The following is a 16,439-nucleotide window of genomic DNA, read 5'->3' as shown; positions in this document are numbered from 1 at the left end:
ACTTTCTGTTCATGATGTAAAAAATATGAATGAAGTTTCGCAAAATGATTATAGATGAAAATAGAAATTATAATTTTTTCATGGAGGATTCAAATGATAATTCGTATGCAAATATTATATAAGCATAATAAAATAAAATAAATGACCAGTGTCAATAAAAGTTTGCGATCTTAAACCTGTAAATAAAAGAAAAGCAAACAATGAAGTGGTATAGATATTTAAATTTAAATCCCCTTATGTCAAAATTTATGCTTTAAATTAATATTTCATTCATTTGGAATAAACATAGGTTTGCTTATTTAATAATTACTTATTTAATCCATTATAAACAACAGAGGTATAGCTTTATTTATCGGTCATAGCGTTAATAATGAAATTCAAATATAACTTAAATAAAACTAATCCCTACCCCTGCAAAATATCTATTATTGAAATACATTTTCATCATGTCATGTGAGGTGTTATTGTGTGCATTTAAAAAGAAATACGTTTTTACTGAATATACTAATATTTCATCCATTGCAAGGCGTTGGTTGGAACGATACGCCACGGAAAAATATAGTTTGCAGACTATTTCCTAATTAAATATAAAAAGTTTATTTTACAATTTCGTATATTATATTTTTGAATTCGTTGCAACATTGGGTTTAATTCAGATAGTTTTAAATACGGTTAAACTTTATTGAAAATTTAGTGTTTAGTGTTTTATTTCTAGTTAAGACACCATGTTGGTGTTTTTGTGGATATTGGAAACTGCCTCCAATAATTAAAAATCGTTCATCAGTCGTGTATTCATAAAACCTCACCGTAACTGAATGAACTCAAAAGTTGAAGTTTATGAAATATCTACCAAGGCTCCAAATAGCAAATTCACCCATCGTTTTGTGTTAAAAGCTGCAGCTGCGTTTTACCTACATTTGTGAATTTTTGGTTGTTTAGCCCCATAAACAAGGCAACAATTATGGTGACTTTCGTATACCTGCAAAAATTGTTGTTAAATTTTTTTAAACGCTTTAGTTTGATAAAATACTAACCGTAATGGTTCATATAAAATGCTATTGCTTATTATTAATTACCTACTGTAAAAGTATTTAATTGATGGAGGTATGTTAGACTTAACTATTTAACTAAAGATAAATTGTATTTTTACATTTTCTACTTGAAATGCATTGATGTTTTATTTTAAAATTTATGCGACTTGTCACGCTTTGTTGTGCCACAATTGACAAGTGCTTTTGTATCTCATAATCTTTTTAAAATTTGTGAAGTAGAAATTGAAGAAAACAAAAAATGCGCCACTGATTATTTTTTGTTTGGGCTTTTAATTGTTATTTTGTTATAAAATAACGCATATCGAGACAATTTTTGATGAACATTTAAGAGCAATTCATTTCAAATGCTTTTTTCTTAATAACTTGAATTTTTAGTACACATCAGAATTTTGAAAAGAAGAAAGCAACATGATGATTCATCGTTTAAGACGAATATTACGCATTTTTTATATTATAGTTTTAAATTTACATTTTCTCCTTTAAGTTCATAGGAAAAAAATTAAAGATTTTTTCTTAGTGCTGGCAAAAAATTGCGATGGAAAATTAATTTTTCTTCTATCCTTTTTCAGATTGATGAATTTTATTGTCTGCTGTGTTTGAAAGCCTGCTCCAAGAGTTCTGTGCGTATTACTTTTTAGAATCTATTTACTTCGCCTTTTTTTTACAGATTTTTTTCACTAAAATTATTTTTATTTTATTATTATTTAGGAGGCAGTTATAAAAATTGCTGACCACAAAACAGGTCTCGCAACTGTTTCATCCTGCATAACAAGTTCTCATGTAAAATCGAGGATTGTCGCTCTTGAAGTAAGTTTTAGTTATAATGTATGATGAATCTTTTGTTTCAATTGAAGTTTCCGATAATCTATTTTGTTTAATTAAACAAACTGAATTTTACGTATGGGAGATACCAAATCGGTTTCTGCTGCGAAATGTTTTAGAATGTATGCAATTTTATGAGTGACATGAGATAAAAGGAATCTATTCTTTGTAGTTTTTGATGGCTATGTCCATTAAAAGAACATAAAGGGTTGCTCTACACTCACCACCCTTACTATACGTTATCCATTCCTTGTCAAAAATGAAAAAAAAAAAACTTGCACGTTGGGAATCACAAATTAATATTAAAAATTAAAAGTGCAGTCGGAATGTGTTGAATAGTTTTGATTGAAGCTAGTTAAATTAAAAAATAAAAAAATAAAATCAGTTTCATTGCCCATTGAAACTTGGATGTGTTTCGATGTGTCGGGTGTCGATGTTGCTGTTTGTCCTGGCAATCCTTGCTGTTTCCTGGCAATCCTTGCTGTCTCCTGGCCTGGTTCCTTGCTGTTTGTCCTGGCAATCAAACAGGTTTGTTGTTTTCAGTCTCACCTGCCACAATAGTGCTATGTTATATTACAATATGAGTTTTAGCTCTTAAACACTAATTTGCGACTTTGTGTGTATTGTATGCTATTTTTGACTTCCTTTTTGAAAAGGGTTTTTAAAGCTGGCATTTCCATTGAAAGGGTTATACTATCCATAGAATAAGAACTTTATCTTAATTATTTTTACCGTTATAACTGGTTCCATTTTTAATTCCATTATCTTATGCACAGGGAAAATAAATTCTGGTAAAATTACCGTGATGCTCGGTGTACATATTCCTGGTAAAAAAGCCCTAATTTTGGTAATAAAATCAAAATACACAGTATTTTAATTATTCATTTCGTAATTTTTCGCTCATATGGCAACGGTACAGCAGAAAGTTTAGTTTTCGAAACTATGGTTTTAAATAACACTTCTGTAATAAATATAAACCTGAACTGTAAAATCGTTTTAAGGCCATGCTCTTAGGTATTAGGATAAAATTACTAAATTTTAACTCAGATTATGAAACAATATTTTGTTATAATTTTACCAAAATCATTACCAAAGCACTTCAACGATTGTCACTGTGCTTTCTGATGCTCTCATACTGCCAGAAACAGGGTAAATTTTGACCATACTTTTTTCCAGTGGTTATTTTTATTAGATGTTTCTTATTGGCACTTCTAATAATTCAAAACCCCTTCTCGAAGTCTCTTTGATGATTAATATAATATAGTTATTGTTTTGATTTCCTATTTTCATTATTACTGCATTAATAGAACTTTGCATGTCGTCTTAAAATGTTGGGAAAAAAATACAAATGACATTTTCTTATTTTATTTATTCTTCGTGATTTTAACTGATCGACAGTACAAAAATAATGACTATAATTAAAAAATTATACTTTTGTTTTCAACTTGAAAATGATTTTAAAAACATATTACAAAATTTTTTGTTCTCCTATTGACCTCAAAATTCCTCATGGAAATTAACTTCTATTTAACCTTATTCTCATTACAATCACGTGATGATAATTTTTTGGCAGATGATTACTAATATTCAGTTATTTTAATTTTTTAATATAGTTAAGTTACTCCTTAAATTTGATTTTTTAATTGTTATTTTAATAGCAAAATTTTTTAAAGATTGTCATTCAAGTTTTAATAATGCATATCGTTTTTAGAAAAAAATACGACAAGCAATTTGGAACTGCAATTTTTAATGGAGTTACATTCAAATTATAGTAACTAATTATTGTAAACAGTTATTTTTTGTAAAAACTATTTACATTGTTAGAAATAAATTTTTTAAGAACTTTTTAAAATAACTTAAAGTCTAAAACCCAAATTTGCCCTAAAGTGACAAAAATTATTGGTGATGATTACAAGTACAAACATAGTTTTTGCTCCCCCGAAGAAATAACGTTTATCAATAGAGTTTGCACTTAAAGTTAGACGTAGCATTCCGCATATTCATGTGAATAGATTCTGAGCAATCTCTGTAGATTATTATTTCATAGTAATTATTTGAATTAATTATCTGTATTAATTTGAAACAATATATTATGCATTAATTTGAATATTTATCACATTACTCGAATATCTAGAACCGGTTTGGCTTAAAGTAACCTAGATAAGTAGAGTTTTAAAATTTTATTTGTTTATTAAATTTATTTATATTTATCTTTTTTCCCAGATATTAACCGCTGTATGCCGAGCACCAGAAATTGGCAGTAATCGCGTTCTTGAAGCTATGACGACAGTCAGGATTTTGTTTGGAGAATCAGTGCGTTTCAAATTTTTAGTTTCTGTCTTGAATAGCAATCTCGCCAACTCTTCAGGTTTAGAGGTAAGGAAATTATTTCAGTAGATATGAATCTATCATACAAATGATTTATTTTTAATATTCGTTATAAGAACTAACAACAATATTGTTAGGTTTAACACGGAACCTTTTTACTCAAAAAAGTATAAATTGAAGAATTTAAAACGAAAGTCTTTTCAAAATACAACTGTCTATTTTTTGTCATGGTTTTAATGAATAGAATAACCAAAAACTTGTTTAGAGAACATTTTATTTTTATCCAGCCCTTATAAATAATGCTGTATCTTCTTCATCGCTTTCTTTATGTCAAAGATTAGAAAGAGTTACTTTCCCAAAACCCCCTCTCTGAAATTATTCCATTCTTTCAGAAAGCATTTTCGTTGAGTTTGATCATATAAAATATCATCTGTTTCGTCTGCTGTAAATGTGTAGTGATAGATCTATCATTAGATAGAGCGCCAACTCATTTTGAAGTTGGAATTGCTTTCCCAATGCCCTTCATCCCCAATAGATGGCGCAGGTTACGGTCGGTTGATTTCTCTACGGGTGATTGATATGCAAGCTGCATAGTGGGAAATGGAAGTTTTCCTTCTATATTTTCCGTTATTAAATGGAAATTCTCATTGTTCAAGACTATTTATGAAATCGGGGCAGGAGGTTTCCCTTCATTTTTATTTATTTTTCATTCGTCTATCATTGCCCTTCCAACCCGGCGATGGTGTGAATATGAAATTTACACAATTCTAAAGAATCGGCGAAATTCAATAAGTAATTGTGAATACGAATAATATTTTTTTTCTTCGGATTTCTTATTTTTGACACGTTCTTCTCTTTCATAACTGCTATTCAAAACAGGAAGGGATAGATACGATGAATCAAGAATAACCCCAAGCATCTTTTCATTCATATACATTTAATTTATTTCAGGAATTATAAAATGCATATTCAATTCAAAATAAATAAATTAAATACAGCATATTTTCTAATAATATTTTTTATAACTATACATCACTAGTTTAACTTAAATTAGTTTTCCTCTATTTCTGTAAGATATAAAAATAGACTCTGAAAATAAAATATTTGTTACTACTATTACGTAAATAGAACTGAGTCACTCTGCATAATCAGAAAGATTGTGATTAGATCTTTTAAAAACAGCACTGCTACATCAAACAAAATTTGTACTGATTATATTTGGAGAAAAAATTTGAAACTTAGTTATTTTTAATAGCAGTGATTTTGAAAATGTTTATTTGATTTCTTTAAGTATTTTGTGGGTAAATATGCACATTTTTATAGCAGTGAGGGCTTTATTAGACTGTAATCATAGAGAATTTCAATCAAATAACTTGACAAAGGTTCGCTAATTTACGGTACTAGAATTTTCTTTTCTATACAATAATATTAATATATATTATTTTCAGTATTTTAAAAATGATCAAAAATTTTTTTTAATTGTATGAGTTATAAATTTTTACATAATTTTAAATTATGTAATTTAAAATGGTAAATTCTAAAATTTGAAAGTATTTGGTAAAAAAACAAGACCTATAAAACTTTAAAAGTGAGATTGGAGCATTAAAACAAAGAAAACAACTTTTATTTTAGCCCATTTAAAATATTGTCTTGGATTACCTGATAACTTCATGAGCGAAAAATTGAACTATTTTCTTTCCTATTGCTCGTTTTTTTCGTTCTTTTTTTCTTTTCTTTTTTATTTTAAGAACTTATTCGGAATCCAGAAAATTTGTTTTAATGTTCTGACCATGAATTCTGCCGGTTTGAGGTAAATAATGTTTCTTTTTTCAGACGGTGACACTCATATTTTTAAACACTCTTCTGGATCAATGTGCTAAATTATCCGACAGGGTTAGAATACAAAGTGAACTCGAAGAGGCCGGATTCGATGTGGATTCACTAGAAAAGGTAAAGCTTCATTTAAGTAACCTATGTGACGAAATCATTTTAAATAAATCGGAATACGAGAATAAGATATATCAAAATAAAACTTTTATCCAAAAAACAAAACCAAATGCACAATGATAGAACATACGAATAAAACTCAAAAGTTATTGCATTTAAATTGCTTATTTATATACTTCTCTTGGTTAGTGTATCTTTTTGAGAAGTTTTATCATTATTTCATTATTTTTTTATCATTATTTTATTTTCCTTAATCATTTATTTTCTTTTATCATTATTTTCCTTCGTTATTTTTCTTCAGATTTTTTTTGTTGAAATAAGTGGATAGAAATGACCAAATAGAATAAAAAATATCTTTTATATTTAAAAAGTTCAGATCATCTTGTAACTTATACGCTCTTGTAACTGTACCTTCCATTAGGCATTGGATACGGAAAAGATGGGCTTATGTATTTTTTTTTTTGTATTTGTTTTATCTTTCTGATCATGAGAGCGAGCAAAAAATTCCTCCGACTGCTCTTAATCGACTTTAAGTCGTCGCCTGGATTTCTTTAAACATACAGAATCTTACTTTAACTCTGCATTAAATTTTTTTTATCCTTCTGCATTTAGTTTTCAATTACATTTTTTATTAAATTATTACTTTTCTGCACTTATTTCTTATAGCAAATGCCAATATCAGAAATTTAATTTTATTCCGAGATCAATTTAATAACTCTTAGGTCATTATAGATTGTTGTCATTATATTTCCTTTTTTCAAGTAAAAAGAATTTTTATTTTTGACTTATTTCGGTACGATTCTAATATTTAAGCAGTTACAATTACTCATATTTCATAACAACGTATCTAGAAAATACGCGCTACCTTTCACTATGACCTTTTATAAATCTTGTTATGTAGAATTAACATAAAGTGAAATTTTGTAAAGCAAAACTAAAAGCAATAACTCACTCGTTATCGCATTGTCATTCGTTGTTAAAAAATTCCCCCAACATTTTAATCAGCAAAGAACCTAATTTTTCATGACTTAATCAACCACACATTCAACATTCTTCAAGGTGATTGTATCTTTGAAGAAAAACCTAATCTGATTCGGCGTATCTTTTTGGTTGTTAAATTAATATATCAAATTATTCATCGAAATGATAAGTAATCTGTTGAATTCTCAAGCGGTTAACTAAATGTTGGTAAAACACTTGTTTGATGACAAGTGATAAATCATAATTTTAAATATAATGATGATTCACTAAATTTATGATGAACTGTGAAAAGTAACTTCTTAAATTTATGATAGAACTTTTTTCTGAGTTTTAGACAAATGTATCTTGTTATAATGTAAGCGATGAACTGAAATGGAGATGAAATCGGGATGCTGAACGTGACATGTGTTATAAATCAGGATCTTGCCATTTGTGGCTGTGTTTTTGAGTGCCTCGCTTTGAAGTGTTCATAAATTTGGATTTCACTTACAATCTCCAAATCATTAATTTTTTTTACATATTTTATCTTGAACTAACATTTCAGAATATTATTACAATTAGAAAATATTGCAATAATGGAATATTACAATTAGGGAAAATCATTACAACAACTTAATAGCCCTTAATTTATGAAAATACAATTGCAATATCACTATAATTATGAAAATTCATTGAATAATTTATAATAATTATAATTATGGAATATCATTACAATTGTTCAACATCATTATAATTATGGATCATCATTACAACAGTTTGATACAACTATAATAATGTGATATTAAAATTAAGGATTATTATTATAATAATTTATTATCATAATAATAAAATATCATTTACAACTATGGCATATAACACCGAGGGAATATCACAGAATTTACTGCATGGAATATCCTTACAATAATTAAATATTTTCACAATCAACGAATTTTTTGAATTAGGTAATGTCATTACATGAACTTTAAGATCTGTACAATCAGGGAATATAATTACAATAATGGCATATTACAATCAGGAAATAATATTGCAATAATTTAATACCATTACAACAATTTAATACTTTTGCAACAATTTAATATCATGACAATTATAGAATGACATAACAATGGCAGAAAACTATTATAGTAAAACATAAAATCAAGAATGAACTGATAGTAAAGCTTATTTTCAGAATCATAGACGTGATGTTCGAAGCGACTGCTTTTAATATATAATTGTAGAATCCTTTTCAAAAATGAAGCAAAAAGAGTATTCACATTCGATTTCGCAAATCAATATATTTAAGCAAGAAAAAATAGCCATCGAAATCTGTTGAATCACCAGTGAGAAATGCATGATGAAAAATATTTAAGAACCAGTTTGTCTTCCTGACGAAAATTAAAAGTGAATAATACATATTTTAAAATCTTTTATAAACACTGACAAATAATGATGAAGACTATCGTTATTTCCCCCAACCTAATGGTTGTTGCCATTCCCAAGAAAGAAAATATATATTCGATAAGGTAAGATGAAAGGTACATCGGATGAATGGGCAAATCTAGCCATATTCTTTAGTTAATATAAATGAAGACATGGCCAGGTCTTGCTCGGCTGATTTTAATCAAGCCGTCTGCGATGTTGATAATTAGGACATGTATTTATTGGTGAGATATATTTTATGTCATAGATAGTTCTTAACATCCCTGTGGTATTCTAGTTTACTGTGCATAGTTTCCTCTTTCATTTACTTATTATCCTGGGGGGATTGAAGAGATAAAAATAGTTTTGACATTTATGCTGACATTATTCCTTTTAGTAGAGGTTAAGTACATTTTATTTGCCGTGAATTTAAAATAGAATACTTTTTCCACGAGAGAAGTAAGATTTCAATTTAAGAACTTTACTGTGGAAACTTTGCAATCTCTGTTTTTCTCATTATCTTTTCGATTGAGCAGAAAGGAAAAATAACAAAGTAAACACCCTTAATGACTTTGGATTTAATGATCGAATTTTCACGTACTAAGTCTCTGTCTTAATGGTTCGTGGGTTTATCTTTAAATATGTCAATTAATTAGCGCAAACGATATTTTAAGTTACTAAATCAGACACAAAAGAGTTAAATAAATATATTCTTTCGACATATTTGAGGTTTTTCACCCTCAAAATATGAAGGAAGGGTAGCCACAATCTCACCATAAATGTACAGCAAGCAAAAAAAAAGAGAAAAAAAGAGAAGACTGAACACCTTGGATAACTTTTGATCTAATGATTGGAATTTCAAGACTGAGACTCAATATTAGTGCTGCTTAATTTGCGCAGACGATATTTTAATTTAAAAAATCACACATAATAACGTTCTTTCTTTGAATAAACATACCTTTTTGACGGATTTGATTCCCCCAAAATAAATGGGGTAATCTATCTGGGAAATATGGTTCCAATAGGGACTTAGGAGAGAGATCGAAATTAGAACCCATTAATGTTCATTCATAATCATTGCGTATTGCATCATATCTCAAGCACTTTTTGAGCTAATCGAAATATTTTTGCTTACTTAAAAAAAATTCTTTTATGTAAAGATAATTCCATGCAAAAGATAACTTATTAATAATATTTTCTTATTTTATTTAATGAGAGTCAAAAGTTTTTGAATTGTAAGGTGTACAAATTTTTGTATTATTTTAAATGATGCAATTTTAAGTGGCAAATTACAAAATTTTAACGCAATCGCTCATTTTGCTCTAGCATATTATAGCAAAATATCTTTTCCTTGTTTCATTCAGCATTTTCCTACAGGATATTTTAATTTATTAACTTATTTGTCTTAATTTTCTTGAAAAAATTAAATTATTAGATTTTTTAAAATTATTTTTTAAATTTGCATCCTATATAGCGTAAGGTTTATCTTTTTTTTAAAAACTTTTGCATAAATTTATGCTGTAAAGCATGTTTTAAAAAAGAAGTTTAATATCCAGCAAATACACTGTAAGAAGTTCTCGTTTATTTGAACACCAAAATAGAGTGGCAACTATTTTACATCAAACTGGTGTTTCACTGAGTATTCCATTACACCAAAACCAAGGATACTTCTTGGTGTAGTGATACATCTTGAATGGTTTTTTACGCTACTTGGTGTACACTTTTTGAAGTATGCAAGAATTCTCGATTACGTATTAACTTGAAATAAAGTAATAATTTACACAATTTTTTGAGATTTTCAACACCAAATTTGCATTGGTATTGCACAATTATTCACCTATAAACTTTTAATAATTGTCCAAAAGCATTTATTATATGTTTATTACATGACATACCAACATTTTACATTAATTTAGTTAAATAGTTCATATAATCTTTCGTCAAATTTACAGAACTCCAAAAACGGCATCGTTACCAACTATCTGCAGATTGGTATAAGTTTCATCAATGATTAGTGTTAAGATTTAACTACACTTTTTGAAATGTGTAGGAATGCTCGATTCCGTATTAACTTGAAATAAAGTAATAATTCACTCAATTTTTTGAGATTTTCAACACCAAATTTGGATAAGTATTACACACCGTAAGTTTTTTTTACAATGTACTTCTGAACGTTTCAAATTCACTTAGAATTATGAATTTAAGTTAAGAATTCAGTAGATTCAAACTTGAAAATTTTTTTCATTAACTACTGAAACGTCAACTACTAAAATGCAACACCATTCAGTGAGAGTCAGTTTAATAATGCTTTTAATACTAATAATGCTTTTAATACTTTTATTGTTTAGTATGAAGAAATAATGAGTTTAATTTTGCAGCAATTAAGACAGAAGTTTGGAAATAGCCCTCACAGAATTTGGGGCGAAATAGATAAATGGAAAGAATTACACGTTGATTTACAAGACGTTCTACAGAAACATCATGAAAACATAAACCTTAGAAAGGAGGTAAGAGGTTTTAGATAATTGGAAGGAATTTAAAGAATGTAAGTCTGTTATGAGCATAAGTTTCATTGCACGGAAAAAAAGTTAAGGTGAAACTACCATATTGTATGGTAATGATACACTTTTGGTAAAAAAAAAAAAAAAACAGTAATTCTGGTAATAAAAACCAAAGTAACAGTTTCACGGAAGTTCTGGTTTTCAAAATTATAGTTCCTATCACCACAAATTTAGTAAAAAAATGCAAAACTGAAAAGTAAATTTAATCAAATAAGTGATTTTTATGCTATGCTCTAGTCTAAGAAATCATAATAAAATTAACAAATATTTACCAAAGTTTATCACATGTTATAAATCTATATGTTGTTGCTAATTTTACAAAAATTATTACCAAAGTACTTCAGTAAAAATTACCGTGCTCTTTTGTGTGAAAGGTAAATTTTACCATGTTCTGGTAGCTTTGACCATATTTAGAAAAATAGCATATTATTAAATAAAAAGCATTATATAAGACAAATGAGCCTTCTTAAAATAACCTAAACTTTAATTTTCTCTTCTACATAATTATTGATATGGCAGTTCAAAACAAATGATGTAAAGTATGTTTAAAAGATCTGCTATGATCAATACTAAATGTTGGAAATCAGGAAAATGCAGGGCTTACAGATGTTAAAAAATCACAATTAAAATATTTTTCTATCACTTGAATATAAGTAAGGTTTTTTTAAACTGTATTTAACCATACCATACATTATTTCTCGGTGTGAGTAAATTTATTGAGATAAATTCAATTTCCTTAGCAGAAAAAGATAATTTTATTTGAATTATTGCTTGGAGGATCTTAGTTGCTTACATCAATACTAAAATTAGTGTTCGTTAGGATTTCTCGTTCAAGATTAAAACAACCCAACACTGCAGACAAAAATTATTTTATTTCACCATTATTACCATATTGTTGTTATTATGGTAAAATCTTCATAGCCAAATATTTTTATATCTTTTAAGCTTATTATGATAAAAATCATTTTCGCTATTAATTTTTGGGCAATAATGGCTGCTCGATTAGAACACATCATAAAATGAAAAGTTTTCTTTCTTTCACGTGTAATTACTACATTCTCAAATAATAAATCTTTATGATGTTATGACTTTAAATAATATTAACTACTATAATAATTTTTGTAGATGAATTTCTCTTATGTTAATCGCAGATATGTATATTTATTTATGACTTCTGTTGCATTATTTAATAATAATAAAAAAGAAACAGTGAGATATTGAGAGGGTTGATGGTTAATCGAGAACCTGTCACACTTCAACAACACATCTTTTTATAACTACAATTTTTTTTAATGCCATTGGATTGTTCTATAAAAATATTCCAGCACTTAATATGTTAGTTTGTATGGAGCGAAATATATTTCAATTATTTTAAGCAGTGAAAAAATTTTAAACATGAAAATTAACTTAAAGATATAATCTTTCTTAGAATATGTAAATATGAGCAAATGACATTCTTTCAAATTCCGAAATAAGTTTCATATAAATCTTCTTTACTAAATTTAAGAATTTGTCTTTTTAATACAAACACATCGAAAATTTCCTTGCATTTCATTAATTAATTAATTCTTTCGGTCTAAGTTTTATTAAACAAAAGAAAAAGTATGATATACTTTTTTTCATATAAGCTAGTATAAATTAAACCATCTTTTCGACAAATGATAAATAAATTTTTTTATGCGATATTTTGTGGTAAAAAATCCAATCATGGATTATCTAAAATAATTTTCTATCTTTAGGAAATTCCACAACCTTAAGATGTCTCTAATTTCCCCTTTTTCCTCATCAGACTTGATTTATTATGCAATATAGCTCATATTAGAGCAGCATAGCCGAATCTGTTTCTTGCGCTTTTAAAACTTAATATTCAATCCTACCAATAGCTGAGCCACGATTTTATTTACAAAGAGCAGTTTCTAAGTTACAACTAAGCAATAAATAAATGCTTTTAATAATAATTATATGTATATATATTTAAAAAAGTTTACATTTTTATAGATACTTTAATTGTAGATACTTTAATTATAATTAGATTGGCTCAACATATATATTTTACTAGTCAATGTTGTACAGTACTTGAAAATGGATATCTTTTCTGATGCATATTTACTACGGAATCCAACACAAATGACCCTTTAGACCATAATAAAACTTCAAAGTTATGATATTAAGCAAATAGAGCAAGTTTAGAATAACTAGCCATGACAAATGAGCACAAACGATGAGTTTCCGCTTTAGTTACCTTATGTACTCATTGAAAATTAACTTCAAAATGATGACTCGTTAGCTAAAGGGAGCGGAAATAATGTATAAACTCATGTTAATGGGAATAACAAAATATTATTATGATAATTATGAAGTTTATTTGATGATCCAGAGATATTACAAAATGGAGCTACTATGATAGAAATACATATTCGATAAAATGTTGTTCGTATAATGCCAGTTGATCTAGAAACTTTTTATTGCACTTGATCAATAATTTTCAGATATTATTATATATACTAAAGATTAACATTATATCGAAAATAATGGCATAGATTATGTAGAATCATATTTTACAATTAATTATAATTGTCAAAATATGCATGATTAATATTAAAGCAGTAAATATTTGAATAATAAATGAAATAAACATTAAAAAAAAACGTTTTTTTAATGTGATAAAAATGAGATTTTTTTGTCAGACCTCGAACAGTTGAAATAGATTGCATCACTTTCAAAAGACAATTGATTTGGCCTTCGGTTTTGATAGAAGTATATTACAAAAGCTCGTTTTTATTTGCATCATTTAAGAGATGATTAAAACTTGATATTTTAACCAGTAACAAAGCTTCAGAGGAAATGAATATAAGCACTCTAGTGAATCAAGATGTGATCAGAATTTTAAGATAATTTCAATTCATATGTGAAATAATGATAAGTTCTGCTTGTAGCTGCCAGGAAATTATTAAAATTTGCATTTTCCACAGTCAGCATTTTATTTAAATATCGAAAATTAAAATGCTGAAATATTAAAGTAGCCATATTTCTCTCAAAAGAAATTATCATATCTAAATGTAAATTGATGCGCTTAATTAGTAAGTAAATTCAAAAAAACGTGTTACAAATTTAAAATTTAATTAATCTTAACCATCAATTGAAAAAAATAAAAGCATTTATTATTTTTGATTCCTTAATTTTTTTCAATTCGTAAATAGTTTTAACACACTGTGTTACAGTATTCAGAATGAGTTGAAAATATTATTGTGCTCTTCTCTAGAAAAATACATTTCTTACTTAATGCATAGAAAAAAGCCCATAATTTTCTATGACATTAAGCTTTAAATGGGTAATAAAATTGAGTCACTAAAACGTCAAATTTTCTTTGCTAAATTAACTTAAACTTATAAGTGACGGAATAAATATTTTCGATATTTATCCTAATTTATGGCATGGTGCTTCTTACTTATTAATTTATTTCATTCTCTTTTCCACTCTTACATTTTTATCTTTTATTTAAAAATTAAATATGCATTTTTGAGAGATGCATTTAAATATTTTTTTTGCACTAATTTGGTTTCCTGTTTTATTAAGCCCTTATTATAAAGTGCTAAAAGTTTTTTTTTTAAAATTCGTAAAACAAGGAATTTCAGTGTTTGATAAGCAATCAGAAAAGGAAGTGAATTAAATGAGAAAGGAAATTTGTTCGAAAGTAGTTGAAGCTTTATTCACGCAAATGGAGTCAAGAAGCGTAAATAATGAAGGAAAAATGAATTCCATTTCCGAGTTAATTCGATTTTATCTTGTCGATAAAAGGGAGCTTTTCCTTAAAATTCGTTTTCTCCCGGAATAAATTATTTATTGGACAATAGATGCCATCACAATGAAGGAGTAGAACTTTCTTAATTTCAATCGATCAGACGATTCTTCTAATGAAACAATGAAGTATTTTAAATTATTCGTTTGCTTTGAAAATGTGTGGAATTCATGGAAGATATTATGTATGGAAGATAATTTGGAAGATATTATTTTGTTCAATTGCATTTTTTATAAAATGAAAAACGCCATAAAAGTAACTAAAATAACAAATTTTTCAAGAGACTCTGTTGCTCTTTTTTGATTATTTAACTTTGATTTTAAAAGTTTAATTAAAGTAATGTTCTTGAAGCATGAATTTTTGATCATTACTATAGCTTTGAAAGTGTTCAATTCTTTTAGTTTTATCATTTTGATTCCTGCACGCATGACAACAGTTTCCACTTTTTGGCAGCAATTTCCTCTATTTAAATAGATTAAGTTTTATGTTTTTTTTTATAAAATTTACTTGCAAATCTAAAGTCTTTAATTATAAACATTAAAAGCTTTTTTTATTGAAAATAAATTAAAAGGGAAAGTCTACATTGTCATTTTTAATAAACGAAATGAGGATATTTTTCATATATTAAGCAGCTTAACATTAAAATAAAAAATAAAAAAAACTATGGAACATAAATTTAATATCAGAAATCCAAATCCAAAATTAGAAGCCAAACTTAAAACATTTTGGAAGAATGCATTTTTCATAATTTGTTTTAAACTTAAAATTCATACTTCTTGTTATTATTATGCAAGACTAAGCAAGATATGTTTTGTGTTACAAATTATTTTATGGGTTTGTAAACTTTTGTATCGAATTCGAAGCAAATATTAAGATGTACTGTTCTTACGGAAGTCTTTTATTTTTAAACCCAACTCAAAGGGAGAAGTTTTTTTGGTTATAAAGAAAAACTCGTGTTCAAAGACATTTTTAAGTCAAACTAACTCCTTTTTCCGCTTCGTGGAAATGGAAACTTCCCACGGTTTAAGAAGGCACTGTAAGCCATTATTGATCTATCTTCGGAGTTGTGAACAGTACTTTTATAAAATTCAAAGTATTGAATTTTAGTTTTTAAATTAAAATTGATAAATTTACTTTCAAATCAATTATGAGGGTAAATCTATTCCAGATATTTTATTCAAAATATCTGAAAATTGCAGCTAATTGAATCGGCATAATTGGAGGTACTTTTTATACCGAAAAATCTTTACTAAAACAGTTGAAATTCTGATTGTGAAAAATATCATGTGGAAATAGAACGAAAGACACTTTTAACCGGAGTTACTTTAACACAGGAATATTCATGGTATATTTAGAGCTTTTTCAAGTCCCTTTGCATTAAACTCAAAGTTTCACATCACTTAGAATATTATAAGAATTTTTCATGTTGAGTTTCTTAACTTAGGATTAATTTTAAATTCTTGAGACTGATGAGTCATACATGCATTCGTACAAAATCAGGGTCGGAAAAAATGAAAAGTAGTAGCTTAAATGTAGCCTTATTTTGCT

The 16,439-nt window shown here is 27.2% G+C and overlaps 1 protein-coding gene across 1 annotated transcript in view; it reads left to right on the top strand.

Annotated features, from left to right (window-relative positions):
* The window catches only part of LOC107449023 (uncharacterized), a 116,118-nt gene that overhangs the window by 84,136 nt on the left and 15,543 nt on the right, over positions 1 to 16,439 (top strand). The window contains exons 5-9 of the mRNA XM_016064418.4: positions 1,622 to 1,672; positions 1,761 to 1,859; positions 4,098 to 4,250; positions 6,036 to 6,152; positions 10,910 to 11,038. Of these exons, the coding sequence (XP_015919904.1) occupies positions 1,622 to 1,672; positions 1,761 to 1,859; positions 4,098 to 4,250; positions 6,036 to 6,152; positions 10,910 to 11,038 (549 nt within the window). The remainder of the gene's footprint in view (positions 1 to 1,621; positions 1,673 to 1,760; positions 1,860 to 4,097; positions 4,251 to 6,035; positions 6,153 to 10,909; positions 11,039 to 16,439) is intronic.

The sequence above is a fragment of the Parasteatoda tepidariorum genome, chromosome 1 (assembly GCF_982258835.1).
Source record: "Parasteatoda tepidariorum strain Cologne lab strain chromosome 1, Ptep-v5.0, whole genome shotgun sequence".
Lineage (NCBI taxonomy): Eukaryota > Metazoa > Arthropoda > Arachnida > Araneae > Theridiidae > Parasteatoda > Parasteatoda tepidariorum.
This window is presented reverse-complemented; position numbering and strand designations above follow the sequence as displayed.